We start from the raw sequence: 18,631 nt of genomic DNA, 5'->3' as shown, positions 1-18,631 counted from the left end.
GACTTTTAAGCGCTTTGCGTTAATGCCGCAACGCGCGGGAGATAAGTATCTGGACCACGGCGACGAGCGACAACAACCGCCGCACAACGGAAACGACGATGGTACGATGATGATGATGGTATCAGTACCGAAATGGTGTGTTTGTCGGTCGAAGAAAACAACATCATGGGGGGCGAAATATCGCATCACACAACAGCAATCTATAGCAACCATTCTCTCTTCTTCTCTGGATGCATAAACAGCGAATCTCAGCTTTTAAGCCGCTCGCCTACTGTGATCTCTACACCATTCCAGACCTCCGCGCTGCTGCGATAACCCCAACAGCCAGAAGAGGAAGAGCAGACCATTCTTGAAAAGCCACGTCATGGATAGAAACAGGTTCCAACCGAGCGGCCATGGCGGTGGTCGCTGCTCGCACACAACGCAGCGCCAACTGGATGTGTGTTCTGTTTCTTCATTCTTTTTTTTTTTTTGTTTTTAGTTCCACACCTCGGGAAGGTGTTTTATCAACTGTTGGCAACTGGTTTTCTGTTCTCAAAATATCGCCAAATCGAGGCAGCAAAAACAGAATTTGCTGCAACAGGAACAGAGAGGAAAAAAAGGAATTTGAATATGGCGAGACTCCTAGGGACCTTCGGAACAAAAACTGCGAAAGAGGACTGCTGCGGTAGGCGATTGGAAGAGCGTCATTTTAGCAAAGCTTGCCTCGATTTCGATGACCAGTTCTCGCTTTCAAAAATACAAAATGATCCAATGGTTTTGGGAGGCTTATCATCCATCTAAAAACGGAACAATCCTCTCACTCTTTGACTATGTGACACACAGAGTACAGCATCAACGAGAAATGTTGCGCTCGAGAGTACACGTTTTATATGCTTTATCACTCAATACGGCAAAAAAACGTCGTCCAAACTCCTACTCGGCGTGAAACGACGGAATGGAACGTGGAGTAGTAGATGATGTCACCAGCCCCTCCCCCCTTTCTGGATACGAAAGCGCGTCTATGTCCGCGTACGTGCGGTCGTAAATGTGTAAATGAGATGTTCCTCAGACGACACCGCATCCGCAGAATTCGCGATGACTTTACTCTCTCTCACTGGCGTCATTGAAGTATGTAAGGGGGAGAGTACTGTAGTGTGCCATTTATCACGTTAATCAGAACTGAACACCACCACATGTTCTCCGGTGGTACGAAGATGCGAACAGTGCGCGTTCCTTCTCTTTCACTAACACACTTGGTGCACACTTGGAGGTTCACAGAGAATCTCCCGGAGAGAATTGAAACCAGCACACATTTGTGTTCATCATATGATCATTATCATCATCCTCGTCGGACATTGCAGCAATTGATGGGTCAAGATCTTGTGCGCACGAGAGCGCGCAACAAGCAAGATTGTGCCCACCACGACCGGCATACAAACCATGAGGAGCGCCGCATCATCATCATAAGCAATGTAGCAGACAAATCAGAAAGAAAAAAATGGCTGAGACTGATGTCATCCCACCAATTCTGGAGTTGCCGTAATCTTATGCAACACCACAAGACACCTACACAACACTCCTCCTTACGAGAACGCCGCAATCATCTACTCGTGATTGTGCACCGTGGTGTGTGTTGGCTGTTTGCTGAAGGTATTTTCAGCCAATTTGTAACACACCTTACTCACGCTTGAAGCCAGTGCCATATCTCTGTTTCTTATCTTCCCTTTGCTGAGCTTTGCACGCTTTTAAGTGATTTGCGGTGGTTGATTATTGCATATGTCTCTGGTCTGTTGCATCAAAAGTACAAACAAAAAAAAAAGCGCATTAACTGTGATGACAAAGTGTACCAAGATATGGAAACGGCACAATGCGATTGTTCCTCTACGAGAGGGCCTTTTTTAAAAAGCCGCTTCGGTGCATGACAGTCTCCACTTAACCAATATTTTAGAGTGTTATTGGTTGGAAGGGTGATTTCCTCCAGTATTTGAACAAAAATCTAGGATATGCAAATGAGCAATGAACACATTACTTCCTCTGTGCGTCATAGTCGTCAGAAACACACAAATTGTGCACCTTCTTATGCTTTGAGCACCTGTGCCCTTCTGTCCGCGTCTCAATGTTGCCCCACGACACTCCACATGGAGTAAGAAAAGGAAGCGGTAGTTCCGTTTGGCTTTCTTTTGACCACAAAAAATGAAGGAAACATGTTTTCCTGTCAAGCGAAGCCTCCTCATCGTCGTGTGAGAGTCCTCGTGCATTCCACAGATAGTGCCCCACTCACCTTTTCCCATACGAGGCTAATAATTCGTGAAAATTACATTCCCACCCCTGGAAGTCCTAGACCATAAACAGCACACACCAGAGTCCAGAGGAATGAGCAAAAGGGTGAAGGAGAAGAGACGACTTGGACACCACCCTGGAGTGAACCCATAATTTCCTTCCTTTCTGACCCGTGGGGACTACCTATTTATCTTTGGAGAAAGTCATCTCTCCTCTTGAAAGCGCGTCCACGGTCGGCGACTACACGATTGACTCCCCCCGAAGTAAATCATCTTCATCCGTCCTCCTCTTCGCCTTTGAACAAGCCCTCACACCACTCACCGCCCTGTTGCTGGCAGAGCACTTGGCTGCACATTTTCGATAATGCTTTTTGGGTGGAAAAAGACAGCAACGAACTCGACGTCGACGCGCATCATCGCACAATGCACAGCAGCAGCAGCAGCAGAAACTTTCGGAATCTATTATAAGTTAAATATGATTAACAATTGCGCCGACAGCCCGGGGCGGCCTACTGGCCTCTCCCTTTTTAAACATCAATTGGGCGGGCAGGCAACCCCCATTGGAGAGCGCAACGAAGGAAACCGAAATGCATTTCTTTCCCCCCCCTCGTGAGGCTCTCAACTGCATTTCATGCGCTTCGTTGCACGAGAAGCCCCAATCATCGAGAGGGGCACGGCGTCGCAATTAACTAATAATCGACTTTCTTGTCGGACGGACTTTCAAATTTTCTTCACGCAACGCAGCAGCAGCAGCAGCAGGGTGCGTTGAACACAATCTCTGACGATCATCATCTGGAGGAGAAGAATTCGAGGGGATCTTCCTCCTCTTCCTGAACAAGATTAATCAATCAACCAACCCGACCGGACCGTTGCGCGTTTTCTTCTATCTCTGGAACTCTTTCCCCCCTATTCGTTTGTGGATTTTTTCAATTTAAATCCAACTTCGATGCGGAAACTACCATTTCTCTTCTTCTCGTTTCGAAATCGAGGGAAAAACGCGTAGTTTTCGGGGGAGATTGTTCGAAGATTTTCTTTTTTCTCTACATTAAATTGCTTGTTTGTTTTCTCTGTGGCGCGCCCCCCATTCCCATCGAGTTTCCTCCTATCGAGAGAGGAGACTAATTCGATTTACCAACAACGCGAACAACGGAAACAACGGAAATACTGCTTTCTAATGAATAATTAATACCTTAAATCTTTTCGATTGGCCGGAACCGATCCGGGGTGTAACGAACGTCCGTCCAACGGCAAGCAACTGAAGCGTGGCAAAAAAGAAAACTCTTCCGTGTCCCGCGGGGTTTTGAACGTTAATTATGGGCCCGCGGGTGTTCTAATGCGATCGCGCACACACCCATTACTATCCACCCTTTTCATCACGTGATCGATTCCCGGCTAGAGTCTTTGGAGACTTTCCTTATAGCTACCCACCATTCCAGGGGTCTTATTTATGTGTTAGATCGGATCCCGCTGGTGCTGCTACGCCCTATGCCATGCTTCAACAATTTCACTCGCTGACAGGGCCCAGAGACAGAGAGAGATAACGCGCTCGAATGAAGAATAACGATGACGATACGTCTTCGCTGCCGTCGCTGCGCGGCCGGTCTTCATTCGAACATCATCATTCTTACGACTAACAGTACAGACAGACATATCCGATGGGGATGATGGTTCCTCTAGTGAGGGTGGTCTAGGCACTCCCTCTCCATACTTGATATGAAATTGCTGGGTTGTTCTGTGGTGGAGGAGGGAGGGGCGCAGGAAGTAGTAACACACACGCCCACCTTCTACCAACCATTTATGATTGCCAGTGCGAAGGGAGCGGCGGCAAATGAGCTTCGCCGATAAATGCATTCCAATCCTTTATGGCCAATCCATCCATCACCACAATTGGAGGAATATTACAAGCAACGAAGGAAACGTGTGATATAAAATGTACCCTCTTCCGACTACTTTCGTCGTCTATATCGAGTCAAAGCTCCCAAAAAAGGGAATCAATTTTAATGGGAAAATTATGCTGCATACGCAGCATTGCACGATTGGTCACCATTTTTGTTGGTAGCTCTCCTTGAAATTCCCTGTTCGGATAGATCGCGATCCTCGTGGTCTCAAAAAGCACGCTTCTGTGCTGTGTGTTCCTCTTTGCTGCTGCTGCTGCTACCCGTTGGTGGTTCGAATGGAATTCGCAACGCTTCGCCGCATGAGATAATCGGTTTATTTAAAAAAAAAAGCAATATTCATCTTCCACACCAGACACACACTACCTACCCCCTCCCTCCTGCTGTTGCACACGCAGCATGAAGCAAAACGAGCAACACATACACCACCTTTTGGGCCCGACGATCCGTGCGATTTTCTTGTTTTACTTGACTCTCATCCCATTCCTCTCTATCTCACTCTCGCTATTCCGTCCGATGACGTCTATACACACCTTACGGACATGCCCCGGCCATCGGTTGGGGGTCTACTAGTCATATTTCATCGCGCACCGCGCGCCGCTCGCCTATAAAATCATCTTCTTGTTCTGCACTCTCGTCTCCCGGTGCCAGACGGCTAGACAGACAGCCACGACGACGGCGGAGCAACGGCAAAAATGAGGTGAATGACTACTAGTACCAGGCAGCCGGTGAGAGAAGCGGCTTTTCTTCTTCCTCGCGGAAATGTGCAACATGGCATCATGGGCTGTGCACATGCGCAAGCCGGTACCGGCCGGCAGTAGGTGCCGCCACGTCGTCGTTGTCGCCGAGAAAAAAAAAGATCCCGGGAAATGTGGTATTGCACACCGAGGTTTTCCGTGGTTGTCTTTTTGTAACTGACGCACAAGACCACCACCACCAACACCCCGCCGAGGAATTTGCTTCAAAAAGACCGAAAACGTGAAGACTCGAGGGACTAGGTCAAGATCCGCGGGGAAGGAGAGGAGTATGCGGCATTTTCTCTTCTCTTGGAGCTCAATTTTGGGGCCACGCACAGCACACCACTGTATAACTGCTGTTTCCACAAAAGGGAAAATAATTGGAAAATCAAAAAGAGGCGAAACCCAGCTCTCGTTCAACCTGTCGGAAAACAAAGTGAAAGAGGAACGGGCCTGTGGCTGGCTTTGCGCGCATTAATTTATTCCAGGTGGAAATGCTGAGACAGAGAGAAAGGGGTACTTCTACTCTCTCGAATGAAATTGTAATTTTGAACTGTTTCCCATTCGTGGTGCCTAATCCACCCCGCAAAGCGGCATTCGGGGGAACAGATGGACGATGTCGACGTCGCGCTAGGTGGCGCGCTGCTCCCATTCCCACGGCATCGGCTGCGCGGACACAAAATGGATTAAAGATCACGAACGGAACTAACTGACGACACACAACACTACACCGCCTTCCCGTCGGTGGTCAGCAACAATGTTGTGTTAAGAAAAAAAAAGGGGGGTCTGAGAAGAGTTCACCATTACCACCCCCAGCAGCCTCGCCACTCTCCGCCGTCATCATAATATTATTCATAACAGTGAGCGGTGCGCGCGCGGTTGGCTTTTCCGATCCAGCAGGCGCAGAGTCCCTTTCTGCTCGCTGTCAGATATGCTGAACACAATCCTCTTGATTGGATAAGGCCAAAAGATGACTGGAGGAAAATGGAACTTCCCGCCAGTGAACCTTTGAAAGCATTAGGAGCACTGGTAAGGTTGAATATTGGAGAGGGAGGCTCAAGAAATCCACATTCCCCGGCGTGGGTCACGCGGCGTAAACATCACATTTTGAAAGGAGTCCATGCCATCCATTTTGAAGCTGCATCGAGAAACGGTATTAGTGACGATGTCGAGAGAGGCCGCGCATAACTCCATCTAATCACGGTTCCGCGCTAGTCACTTCTCCCTTTTACTCCTCTCATTCACCAAAGGTCAAAATAGCTCGGCCTACACCCTGTGCGCCCCAATATACAGGGGGCCACCATCTCCACGGGCTTAGGGGCCGCCCACAGACCAAAGCCATCATTTAGAGCAGGAAGAGATGGAAGGGAACAAAACGCGACGGGATTTACAGCCTTCTCCAGCAGATGAAGGGACACAGAGTCAGAGACAGTGAAGGAAACAAATTCCCTCTTTCACTCTGGAGAGGAGAAGGGCATGGACAGTGCCCGCCCTGTGAAGGGCACACATTCCACATTTTGTACAAAAAAAAAACAAGATGTCTATTCCGCTCCACTGGACTCCTCAAGTCCCTCTCTTTCATATCTGCAAAGAGCAGAGAAGGAGTTCGACTCGTTCAGGGCACCGTGTCGGAGGAACAGGCACGAGATCTTGTGTGTTCGACGATGTCTGCGCGAAATTTACGGCTCGGGAGACGTGATTTAAAGGCAAAATGGGAACGTGTCATTGGCACGTCAAGCCTCAGTTGCTGCGCCCCCTTGCGTGTTTCTCTCGCTCTCCTCCTGCGCCACGAGGAAGAAGAAAGTGCACCACTTTACGCGATCGGGACACGATATATCGACTGATGGATGCGCGCACGGCGAAGCACACCTCTCTACACACCCGCCTTCGTCTCTTGCTGGACGTCAAGAAGTGCTGCTGTTGCTGCTGTTGGCGAACCAGAGCACACACACAGACACAGACACAGACAAGACAAGAAGCACACGATGGAGAAGAAAAAGGGGCAGAGAGCCCACGGGAGAAAGTACAGTTATCTCTCCCCCTCAACAGACAGCTGCCCCACCACCGGCATTGGCAGCACACCAAGACGGGGTGGTGCACAGCCAGCATGTTGTTCCCTCTTCTTCCCCGGCCCTGGTGTCTCTCTCCACACCGGCCACCGGTATGTTTGGCCGATGAAACGTGGTGGACGGGCACCAGACCAGGGGTCCCGAATAGCGAAGAATGTGCGCACTGGAGGTGTACTGCTACTACTACTGGCGCTGCTGCTAGCTAGGCCAGGGGTCCGCTACTTTTTGCTATGCTGTGTGAGCGCACAGACACAGCCACAGGAAATCCATTTTCTAGCCAGCCATCAGCCACCAGCCACCGACATCAACGCGTTCCATCGCTTAGGAAGCAACGGGATCTCTCTCCTCCCTGACGCGCAATCGGTAGAGGGGCCGGCCGGCTTTGGTGGCCTCCAAAACGGCATTCCAAGACAGCAGCAGCGGCAGCAGCAGAGGAGCCAAGAGGCCAGGCCACGACGCAAAATAGTCTGGATGGCTAGGCTCTGACTGGCTGGAGGTTGTGTTTTCGCTCAACATGGACGCGCATTCCAACGATAAACGGAACACACGCCGGGCATGACTTGCAGCGGCGCTTCGGTCAACGGGAACGGTGGTAGCCAACGGTTTCCCCACCATAGAACGGAGCGAAACGTGTCTCTTCCGCCTCAACTCGAAAGACGCGACACGACGACCACGTGCTCTATTTGTAAATTCAAGGTACTTTACAGTTTCAGTACAGCTTCGTCGTTCTCTGTTCCGTAAACTAAAAAAGGAAAAGGAGTGACTGTAAATTATCCATTTTTAACTCCGAATCCGCCGTTTTAAGAATCGCTTCTCGTCGCCGGTGGTGGTGATGCTGCTGCTGCTGCTGTCGGTGCTTTCGCTGATTCAGTGTCGATGATATGCCGTCCTCCTACATCCTCTCTTTTCCTCCACCTTCTTTCTCCTGGCTCTACAAAGAGAAATCCATTTTCCTATTTTAAAGCCACCGCCGCCTCGCACACTCGGAACACGCGCGTCATCGACCACCGTGCGCCAGTGCCAAACAAGGCCAATCGTACGCGCAGCGCAGCAGCAGTTTAATCGATTTGCGATTTCCTCCATTCAGAGAGTAGTGGCACACTGGCGGTGTGGCAGCTCCGCACCCTTTCTTTTCCTTCTTCATTTCCGCTCAATTCGTCGAGCGTTGTTGAGTTGGGGGGCTGGTGCGTGGAAAATCCGGAATTGGGGCCCGGCCGCACACGGTCCATGAGAAGAGCTGCCAAAAGCGTGTGAAAACCGAGCAGAGGTAGGTTCGCAACACGCCGCGGCAGCTTAGAGCCACGTCAATGCCACACGCTGGTTTCATCGCTTTTCCACGATAGAGAGAGATTGCCAACGTGGCGCGCACTCCCTTCCACGGTACGGAAAGCAACCAGAAAGACGCCATGCGGCGATGCACACACTAGAACGGTAATTCTCCGCCATCGGTAACCCCAAACGCCATGAAGATGGATTAGGGATTAGATCTCTCTTCTAAATTTAACAACGGATCTCGTCTCTCCTCCTCATCCCGTCGCTCTACGCGCCACCACAGAGTTTCACACTTCTTATCCCGGTTTAGAACAGACTCTCCCCTCTGCTTCTGCATCTTGATTCCTGGGAGGGCAACAGAGACCAGACAAAGATAGAGGGGGGAGCAAAGATTCTAATCGTAAAGTTTCCAACTTTCCAACTGTATAAACTCTGATGCAGCGCTGCGTGCGATCTCATCGAGGATCGAGACGGACGACCAGGAGGAGGAGGATGTGATCCGGAGGTCTGGATCATGGCCATTAACGCTCTACATCGTCGACGTAAGATGATGGTAGCGGGATGCTGGTACATGTCACATGCTGAGGAGAATATACTTGACAAATTGACACCATTTGGAAAACATGGACCCACAAGCGATGGAAGGACGCTCGGAGTTGTAAGGGTGCACAGCACCCTAGGTTCTCTTCGTCGTCGAGCAGGAACATGATCGCCACGCCATGGAGCAGCTGCTAAATTTAGTCCACCGGGACAGAGGCACGATCGATTTTCCTCCAAATGGAAATGCGATGCGGGAGAGAGGGTTCGGGTTCCTCTTCTCAATAGCACCCCGCGCCGATCGATGGTGAACCACCGCCTCGCCTCCCAGAAGCATAAAAATATCCATTTCTTCTGAGACGCCCCCACCAGACGGTCGATGAAATGCGTTCCCAGCTAATTGTTTGATGAGACACAGAACTGCTGTTCCGAGGTCGACCAAAGTGATGATAGGGGATCGATCTTTGGGGGAAAAACAAGATGGTGTCAAAAATTGGATCTTGGGTTGCTGCTGCTGGTCACCAGAATCCAGAGAGAAAACGGGGAAACGAACGACAAAAGCGTTACCTAGCGCCGTAACGCATCTGGGTAACGCACCGTCGAAACGGATGAGGAAAACATCTGCCGCTTCTCTCCCTCCGCAGCACACGCACACACAGGCGTTGAGCATTTTTTTTTTAACAAACGACCGTTGGTAAAACCGGTAACCGTGGCCTGCTGTAGCATAGGAAGGCGCAACATATAAACGGGAGAGTGTAGAGTTTGATGCGCATACTCACATACGCACGCGTACGTGGCGGCTTTGATGGAATTTTTGTTCTGTTCTAAATGTAAAACCAATACTATTGAAGCCTGAATAACCGCCATTTGAACCGGCGTGGCGTGGGGAGAATTTGATTAGGGAAACCGGCGCGTGATGCTTGAGAAGCTAACTTTTTACTGTTTTTTTTTTCTGCTGAATGCATTAAACACCGGAACCAACATGGTAGCAGAAAAGGGAGGCTGGCGGGCTCGCTGTTTCATCATTTTGTCTGCAAATATGCAAAACAACTCAACCGAAGCCAGACATTTTTTTACTTCTTCCCTCACTCAAGCCTCTCGGCGTCCGTCGCTCGGCTTCTCTTTTCCGATCGAGGGAAAAGATGAAAATTGATATGATCACCTCTCCGGAAAGGAGGTTGTTGCTGCGTCTCGTGTGATGTGACGTTTTTTCATGATTTGTGGGACGATTTTACAGCCCAAAGCACATTACAAATCGCGTCTTCTCAGCGAAAACCATCGACGCGGCATCATATTCGATTTTGAATGTAACGGACTTCCAGTCAGCAACTGCCAGCTGTGGTTGTAACGCGGTGTATGTACGCGTAAGGGGTGGGGTATTAGAACCGGATCACCGAAAATGCTACAGAGACGCGGCGCGCGCATCTCAGTTGCTTTTCTTCGTCCTTCCTTCACCTTCTTTCAGAATTTTTTGTCCGTATTTTAGAACCTGGAATGGGGTATTCTCCTGGAGGAACAAGATGGTAAGAGAGAGCTCAAGGTTCTTCATTTTATTCTATTCTCCGGGCCGCGGTTCTACGTGTGCGTTCTCGGAGCGGCGGCGGCGGAAGCTTTTGTACACCAATATATATGCTCGCCGGAGCGGCGTTGACGACACCAGCCAGCAATAAAAAAAAAACGATGGGGTTGGATGTTCTCTTCTTCTTCTACACGCCACCGAAGATGGCTTCTTCGGGGAGGGTAAAATAAATACCTTCCTGCATCGTTTCCGTGATGGAGAAGAAAAAAAAAACTCCACCAAAGGAAATGCATTTCTTTTCCTACTTTTCACCATCATCTCATGGGCTCGTGGAGCTATTAATCAGGAATTCTCAATTAATCCTCGAAAGTGCCGTTCGTTCAACAGCGAGCGAACGAGCATTTCGCGATCCGCAAAGATTCCGCAAAATGGCTGACTAGATGGGCCCCCTTCTCCTCTCCGGCTCCACAAACCGAGAGAAGAAGCCATTGATCCCGGCGTGGTCAACGAACGCCGAAAAAAGAGGAAAACCGCGTGCGAAAATTATATGCTTCAGCGTTCATTCCGCCCCACCTGCGGGGCGGTGCACACGTCCGGCCTTTTGTCTCTCTAGCGGCTGTTTTCCATCATCCCCCATTCACACACCGACTTCGTTCGTCGGTTGGGGAAAAAGTCAGACCAGGCCAGCTCACAACCGAGAAGCACCACACATTTCGCAGAGCGCCGGAAACCGTTGATTGAAACAAAAAAAAACAGAGGAGGCAGACCATGCACCTCTTCATCTCTCGCACTCGCTCACACATCACAATGCGGGTGTTCTGGACGCTCCATTTCGCTCACTCCGCTAGCGCGATTTCTGGTGAAATTCAACGTTCATGTGTCCGCCGGGCCTTTCATCTGCCGTGCCACCGCTCCAGCGCGATTCCACCCGGCGGGCCATCATGTCACCGACCCCTTCTCCTCTTCCTAACTACCTCGTTGGTCTGCATGTTTCATCACGACACAAAAAAAAGGTTCTCGAGACATTTTCACACGCCATAAGTTCGCAATTTCATCGTTTTTTTTAACACTCCAAACCCACTTTGATCCGGCCGCCGCGTTGACACTTACCTTAGCTCCGATCTGGTTTCCGCACTGACCGGCCTGGATGTGGACGATTTCTCTCATTTTGAAGAGGTGTTTTTATATGGAACGTTCGCAAAAATGCACAAAATTACACTCGCTTGCGCTAGGAGTGTAGGACGACGACGACGGACGAGTTTTGTTCTCCTGAATTCGGGGAACACACACTTTCTAGGCTTTGGCTCACTTTTTTCTTCAGAGGACACACACGCGGCGTGGAGGAAACAGAAAGACACGTCTGCTCGGCTCGACGAGGAAATTCAAAATGGCGGCTGCCAGAGCTGTTCCTTTTATATCTATTCCTGCTTCTTCCTCTTTTTTCTTGGGCGTATCCGCGACCAGCCTACCACTACCAACGCACGCCAACAAAAGTGCCCGAAAACTGCTCGACGTTGCCGGGAAAAAAAAAACAACTCTGCTCGAAACGGTGCTCGAAATCGCGTGACACGCACACCACTGCACGCAGCGTTTGACTGTGCGTTTCTCTCTGCAGGCAAAAAGCACCGCTAAAAAATCACATTTTACTCAAGTTATTCCGTAATGGGACTATTTTCACCTGGATTCTTCAGCCGGTGGCCAGTTTTGGTCATTTGTGGGGTGTTTTGTGTGAAAAAATCATTGAATTCATAACATAATCGCGAACGCAGAGAGCGGTACACAAGGGCGACACGCACACCACTGCACGCAATTTTTGCCGGGTAGCTCTCTCTCTTTCTCTCTAGGGCTGGCTTACGGAGGAGAACGGAGTTGGTGCCGTTTCACTCGCCCCTCCGCGAACCGCAAAATGGTCCAGCAGCAGATCGAAGGAAAAAAAATCATCCAACCGGACCGGCGGGAGCATCCTCTCGAACCGAGCCCACCCTACGCTAGAGCGACGGGTAGAGATATTTGCCTTTTATGGAAACCAGGTCAAAGGATTGCAGGACACTACTCATGCGCTCTCATGCGCTCTCTGGACCGCGGGCTGACCCGCACCACGCCATGAGGTCATAGCCGCCGCGGTCTCGTCGTAGGTGTTCACGGGCTGCTGGTTCCGTAAGGCCGGGCCCATGCGCGGGGGTGTCTGTCGGACCACCCCGCCCTTCCCTGCACCAGAGCGGAGCCGAGCCGAGCCGAGCCAGCCGTCCACAGTGTGCATCCTCCGCATATTTCTCGGCGACGACCGGTTTGTGTGGGCAACGCGCATTTTATATTTCTAGCTATATTCCCCACGTTCACGACGCACCGGCGGACCTTGTTTGGTGTAAAAGCGAGCGAGAAGTGTTTGGTCGCTTGGAAAGAAGTAAGAAAAAAAATGGAAGAAACACCCCCTCCACGGACAAATCGGAAACGGCACCGATGGCCTGCTGGCCGCCACCGCCGTCGCAGCAGCCTACGATGATGCCGGCAGCCGGTTAGCCCACGACAGCGCGACATCGCATCATCGCCATCAGCAGCAGGCTATGAGTCAGTCAACTTGGTGGCCCCAAAAACGGGCGGTTGAATCGGTCCAAGGCATCGCGAATCGATTTGGTGTAAATTAGCCGTCGCTTGAGGCAATCACAGTCGGAGCCCTGATCCCCTCCCTCCAGCCACCCACAATCTACTGGTGGTGCCGGTGAATGGGTGCGTAAGCCGGTGAAACATTACGAATAAATTCTGCACCCGGTGCATGTAGCACTACTGCCCGGCCCCTGCTACCTACATGAGTTGACACGTGGATCCTGCAGGCGGTCCATATTTGGGACAGCCAAAGAGCACTTTCGGTGGGCTGTTGTTCGGATTTTGGACAGGGAAGGTGAAATTTATAGGATTATATACAGCCATTTAGATTGAGTATCCATTTCCAAACGTTATCTGATTGTAAAGAGTGCAGCTCGCGGGTGGCTAGCTTTGCGTTAAATTTGATAACCGCAGCTTAATTGAATCGGCAAGCATCTGAGAACATACTTTACGACTTCAATCAGCTTAGGTCGGTACGACGTTAATTACTTTCCACATACGGACTAGTTAAAAATTGCATTCTTCCGGAGAAAGTACCAGCTCGTTTGTGTGATCCACTTAAACCAATTGCCGTATATTTGTAAATAATTCAATCGATCAATCGATTGTTTATGATTATTCCTTGTTTGGGGTCTCTGATGCATGCTGTTTATGTAACTTAAGTACTTTCCTATATCAACGTTAGCGTTACTGTAGCTGCAATTATTCTTTCAATTTTCGTGCTTTAATTTTATTACTCCTCAATGAAGAGGGTAAAAAAAAGAAACAAATGACGCACAAACGGTTATGCAAATATAAAAAACATATATTTGATTAAACTTAAACTAAATATTCAATAAGTCATCGATAGATCCCGTGATGCGCCATCCGCAACTTGGCTCCAACGAACAGATCAACGCGGGAGGAAGTGACGCTCTAACAGAATAGAAACATCGCGTTCCTATGCGCTCCAGTGCATCAGTGATGGCGCGAGGCCCCGCTATGCGCGCTTGCGGTACTTGCGACAAATCGTGGAATAAATTATTTTCGATTTTCCTTTTCGAACCGAACGGGAGCAGCTGCTGCGATGGCAGGCTACTGTGATGGTGGCACAAGAATGGCGCTAAACGTTCTCGCTTGAGTCGATCTCCTCCTGCCCTTCGCCTTCGTCCAGCAGCACTTCGTCCGCTGCGGATCGAAACTCGAAGCCCAACTGTTCAATTTCGTTAGCGCCGGGGGACGGGATGACGAAACTGTCGCTCTGGCTGGAGTTACCGGTGATGTTCACGTTGAACGGATACTGGGCGAATGTCGGCGAGAACAGTTGGCCCCGAACGTTGGGGTTACGGTCTTGGGTGTAGCCCATGCGGAAACCGGCCGGCCACGAGACAACCTCCGATTCCGCCGTACAGTTCGATGGTTTCGCACTGGCCAGGAACTCGTGCTCGAACGCACTGTTGTACAGCAGTGAGCAGACACCGTGCGAACCCCAGGGTGACAATGGTGCAGCCAGCTGATTGATGCCACAATCGCCCATAATCCAGTCCTGGTGGCAGCTGGTTCGGTGACGCGTTCCATAGTTCCGGCTGGTGTGGATGCACTGGACGTTCTTGGCCGCCGTCCGATGGTTCGGTGCGTTCACTTCCGTCGTGTCGAACCCGGTGCCAACGATATCACAGACTGACGACGAGAACGAAGAGCAAGGATTCGTTGAGCCGTAAAGTGCATCGCACCTTGCAGTCACTTACCATCGATCTCTTTCAGTTTGCGTGTTCCGTACTCTTTGGCGGCGGCCAGTGCCACCTGCGCTCCAAAACTGAACCCGTACAGGTATCCATCGTCCGCACTGAAGCCTTCCTTCTCCAGGAACTCCAGCTTCTGCTTCAACACACCGTGGATTTCTTTGAAGTTACGCCTCAACCGGCTGTAGGCTGGTAGCTGAGCGAAGCGATCGTAATTCATGCACATCACGCAGCCACCCCGGTGTTTGGTTAGATCTGGAACAGAACCGAGCATTCCCCCCCTTCCCGTAAGATTCCTCTCTTCCAGGACTCCCATCCCGCTCGAAACTTACTGCCAATGAGGTCCTGCACAAAGTACTTATCACAGCTGATCTTCCACCCGAACACGACGATGGCAAACTTTGTGCCCGGATGGCAATCCTTATCGTACTCGTACGTATTACCCTCCGCCAGGTTGTAAATGTGCACCAACGAGCCGGACGAATTGTAGTAGTTGAAAAAGATGTTATCCTGATACCGATCACCGGCCACGGAACCGAGCACCACCAGTAGCACCAGCACTCCGGCGATCGACGCCGAGAGCACAAACCGTACGCACCGTGGTCCTAGCATCTTGGTCCAACCACCAGCACGTTGCCTGTGCCTTCCGGGACGTTGGTGGAACTAAAACCCAACCACCGAGTGGACCGTGGCTTTATAAACTTCTCGGTTGACCCAAATCCTGCTCCCGGCTGTCCGCCCGGATCAAACAAAAACCACAGCCTCACGATCTCTCGCGAGCCACCGCTTTTACCGTCCGTCCGGGAGACATTAGAGTTGGACCCGGGTCCCGGGCCCAGAACGACCCCGAGTCGAGGCTGTGGTGCTCGAGTGGAACACAAATAAATCGCATTCATGTTGAATCTCCCGCATTGACCTAAAACGTTGCCACTCTCCGGCCAGGCGGGTTGCAACGGGATTGAATGCTGATGTTATCTTAAGTTCCCCCGAAAAAGTTCTACCTTCGGCTGTAGTTGTGGGCTGGGCTGGTCAATCACTATCTTGACCTATCGTGTTCCCTCCTACGGGACACGTCTACCCCTCTTCTCAATGTGTCCTCGAGTGGCAGTATACCTTCTCTGTTATCACGCCGTGTCGATCGAAAGCTTTCTCCAACCTGAGATCTCGCTCCTTCGCTCGCGCGATGCTGTCCATCATTAACGGGTATGGCCCAGACGGCGACGGTCCCCCAAGCCAATGATCGGAGGTTCCGTGAACCGGTTTATGTCGTGGTGGGCCAAAAGCCGAAATCGTCGAGGTCTGGTCTATTGAAAGGGTTTGCTTTTGGGGAGTGGTCGGTTGTCCAAAGGTAAACCCTGTGGTCAGAGTTATGGCGTGGAGCTGGTAAACTTGACTGGTGCTGAACTGTTTTTGTTTTTTTTTGCATGATACTGTTCTTCCTCTGAGCTTATCTATAGCTTTGAAGCACTTATTGACACCGAGAGCGTTAGATAACAGAGAGTTTGATGCAAAGAGAAGTAAAAGAACATCCTTTAAAACTTAAGGGATGGCTTTGGTATTTATTTTTTTATTGTAACACATCTTTTTAACATTTTTCCCTGAATGCCGATCTTTTCAAGAACATTGAGTAAAATTTTAGGGCCAATCGAAGCAAAACTGACAAAGTTATAGATTTTTTGAAAATCTGTGTTTCATACAAGGCTCCATGCAGCTCGCTACTTTGAGGAGCGTTTCCCAAAACCAACGTTTTCAAAGTCGGTGCGTCTCATAATTTTTAACACATAATCTGTACACTATTTGCCAGGTAGCCTCGTTGAGATTGCATGAAAATTGTTGATACTTTTTTTTAAACAAACCTTTAAAAATCGTGTTTTTAGGCAAAATGACAAAAAGCATCGCTTTTTCAACTTCAAAATTCTGCCAAAAATCGAAAAATAGGAATATTAACAAAAACTCGATGGGGCTAACTGGATAAACTTATAATCTATCAAAAAAATATTGATTTGTATTTTTCTGAACACCCATCACGCAGCTACGATGTTCACCGGCAAAAGTATCTTTGCGAAGACTCGACTGCCCACATTTGATGCCATGGATATAGTTTTTAATAAATTTTCCCCAAAATAGAACTGAACATTCTTCAAAAGTTGTAGTTTAATATGCCATTCATTTGAAAGAATAAAGTTGAATGGTTACGTCAAAAAAAATCGTCAAATATTTTCCTTTTTTGGCCAGAAATTACGGAAGCCCCCTTTAAAAAAATATAATAAATAGCGTAACAAAAGGGGTTGCCTCTTCAAAAATCGTCTGCTATTCATGGAATCTCATCACTACAATTTTGTTATTCAATCGTCAACACGACCAAACCCACCAGTGACATGCACCGAACACGCAATGACGTCATTCGAATCGAAAAAACGATTTTTGGCAATGGCTCTTCTGGTGTACAACAAAGGTCTACCTTACACCTTCTACAAGTAGTTCTGCTCCAAATCGAATGAAGTTTACGCATTTACGAGCGCAGTTGTTGTGTACAGGGAATACGCGGACAACGCGCCCCAATCGGGACCATGTGATGGCTGAATCATGTTTATTGGATATTTTTTTGATAGCCGCAACCTTTTAGCCATTATTAGAACACGAACATTTCGCAACTTTCTCCGTACGGTGCGAGCATATCCGTGCACCCAGACCTGCGGTCCTCCGAACAACGGAAAGTGAACATTCTCGGTCACGGACGAAACACAAATCAAAAAGGTTGCGCGCATGGTGCACCAGCAGCCCCAAGTTTGCACTTGCTTATTCATACTGATAGCGAAAATCGACCCACGACGGGATACATGCTTCTTTTCGGCGAGCAGCGAAGGACCGATTTGTCAAGAGGCTCCTCGGAGAGCCTTGCAGGCGTTTCCTTTCCGCAAACACCATGGTGACTGAAACTTGCCAGGAACCGGCCCGGGCAAGCGGGGGCAACCGAAACGGAGCAGAAACACGCGAAGCAGTTGCGCGTGCCTTGGGGCGATGGTTTTGCAGCAGCAAACTCCCAAGGAGTTGGTGAGCGTTTTCGAGCAAAAATTTATCATCCGCACCCGGTCCCCAGCCGAAAGCCCTCATCGAAAGTGAGCACCCCGAAAATGCGGTGGTCGGTGGGTTCGGCTTCTCCCGTTAAACGCGAATCAACGGTAGTGGGGAGGTTTTATCGACCAAACCCCCCAAAAACCAAACTCTCTCTTTTTTCGAACCGACGACCCATCGGTCGTTTGGGGAACGAAAGAAGGAACGGTGGTCGACGATGCAGATCACCGCGGAGGTTTTTCGGTGGGTTTCGGAAATCGTGCGGAAGAAAATGTTCGTTTATCGCACTGCCAACAACCACAACAACAGCGACAACGACGGCGACTGGCACCGTTCGATTCGGAAGTAACAGATACAGGGCCAGAGGGTATGATGATAGAGAGAGAGAGAGGCTGGTTGGGTGCGATGGTTTCGGGTTTTTATGGCGTTCATAAATTGCCGCACACTTCCATGGCATTTCGTCCGGAGCCGGGAACTTGTGGAAGGCGTGCGGAAGGGCACCGAGTGACGAGCGCGTATAGTTTTGCCAAAGGACGTAAAAACTGGCCATTCGATTGTTTGATCAACAGATTGAAGACACAGGTTCTGGCTAGCCGGGTGGGAATCCGGGACTCGCAAAGAAAGTGTCCTTTGTTCGATGCGCACAAACTGACAAGGATTGCAGACATGTTGGACGCAAACTTGAAGCTGTGGAGCCCTTGAAAAGATAGTATGACACTAGTTGTGCATGAATGATCCCTAATACCACTCACTTTCCACAGTTCCGCTGCAACGCAAGACATTTGCATAGAGCTGATTCAAAAGATTTAAAAAGATGTATAGTCAACATATATGTATCGTGTTTGAAAATGATCTCCAAGCAATTACTGAACCGTTTCATGAGTTGAATTTACATTTAACTAAATGGAATAGGCCAATTGAATCCGCTGTAGGATATGTAA

At 49.6% G+C, this 18,631-nt stretch overlaps 2 protein-coding genes across 2 annotated transcripts in view; both read right to left on the bottom strand.

The window, feature by feature from the left end:
• LOC126576056 (tubulin beta chain) overlaps window positions 1–11,672 on the bottom strand; it is a 63,737-nt gene extending 52,065 nt beyond the window's left edge. The window contains exon 1 of the mRNA XM_050237142.1: window positions 11,401–11,672. Within this exon, the coding sequence (XP_050093099.1) occupies window positions 11,401–11,457 (57 nt within the window). The 5' untranslated portion in view covers window positions 11,458–11,672. The remainder of the gene's footprint in view (window positions 1–11,400) is intronic.
• A 2,324-nt stretch (window positions 11,673–13,996) lies between these two features.
• Window positions 13,997–15,227, bottom strand: LOC126574456 (uncharacterized). The gene is made up of 3 exons (XM_050234667.1): window positions 14,948–15,227; window positions 14,622–14,870; window positions 13,997–14,553 (listed from the first exon to the last, which is right to left on the bottom strand). Exons 1-3 carry the CDS (start codon window positions 15,225–15,227, stop codon window positions 13,997–13,999), a joined length of 1,086 nt encoding a protein of 361 aa, XP_050090624.1.
• Between the last annotated feature and the right edge of the window lie 3,404 nt (window positions 15,228–18,631).

Source organism: Anopheles aquasalis, chromosome 3 (assembly GCF_943734665.1).
Source record: "Anopheles aquasalis chromosome 3, idAnoAquaMG_Q_19, whole genome shotgun sequence".
NCBI classification, from domain to species: domain Eukaryota; kingdom Metazoa; phylum Arthropoda; class Insecta; order Diptera; family Culicidae; genus Anopheles; species Anopheles aquasalis.
The sequence above is the reverse complement of the archived record's forward strand: the minus strand, read 5'-3'. Positions and strand labels throughout refer to the sequence as shown.

Bases quoted from the DNA above. Each gene is read 5' to 3' on its own strand.
- LOC126574456 (XM_050234667.1), bottom strand. From the start codon at position 15,227: ATGCTAGGACCACGGTGCGTACGGTTTGTGCTCTCGGCGTCGATCGCC. The intron at 14,871-14,947 runs GTAAGTTTCGAG...GTTCTGTTCCAG, and splicing joins TGTGCAGGACCTCATTGGCA to ATCTAACCAAACACCGGGGT. The intron at 14,554-14,621 runs GTAAGTGACTGC...TCTCGTCGTCAG, and splicing joins CAAACTGAAAGAGATCGATG to TCTGTGATATCGTTGGCACC.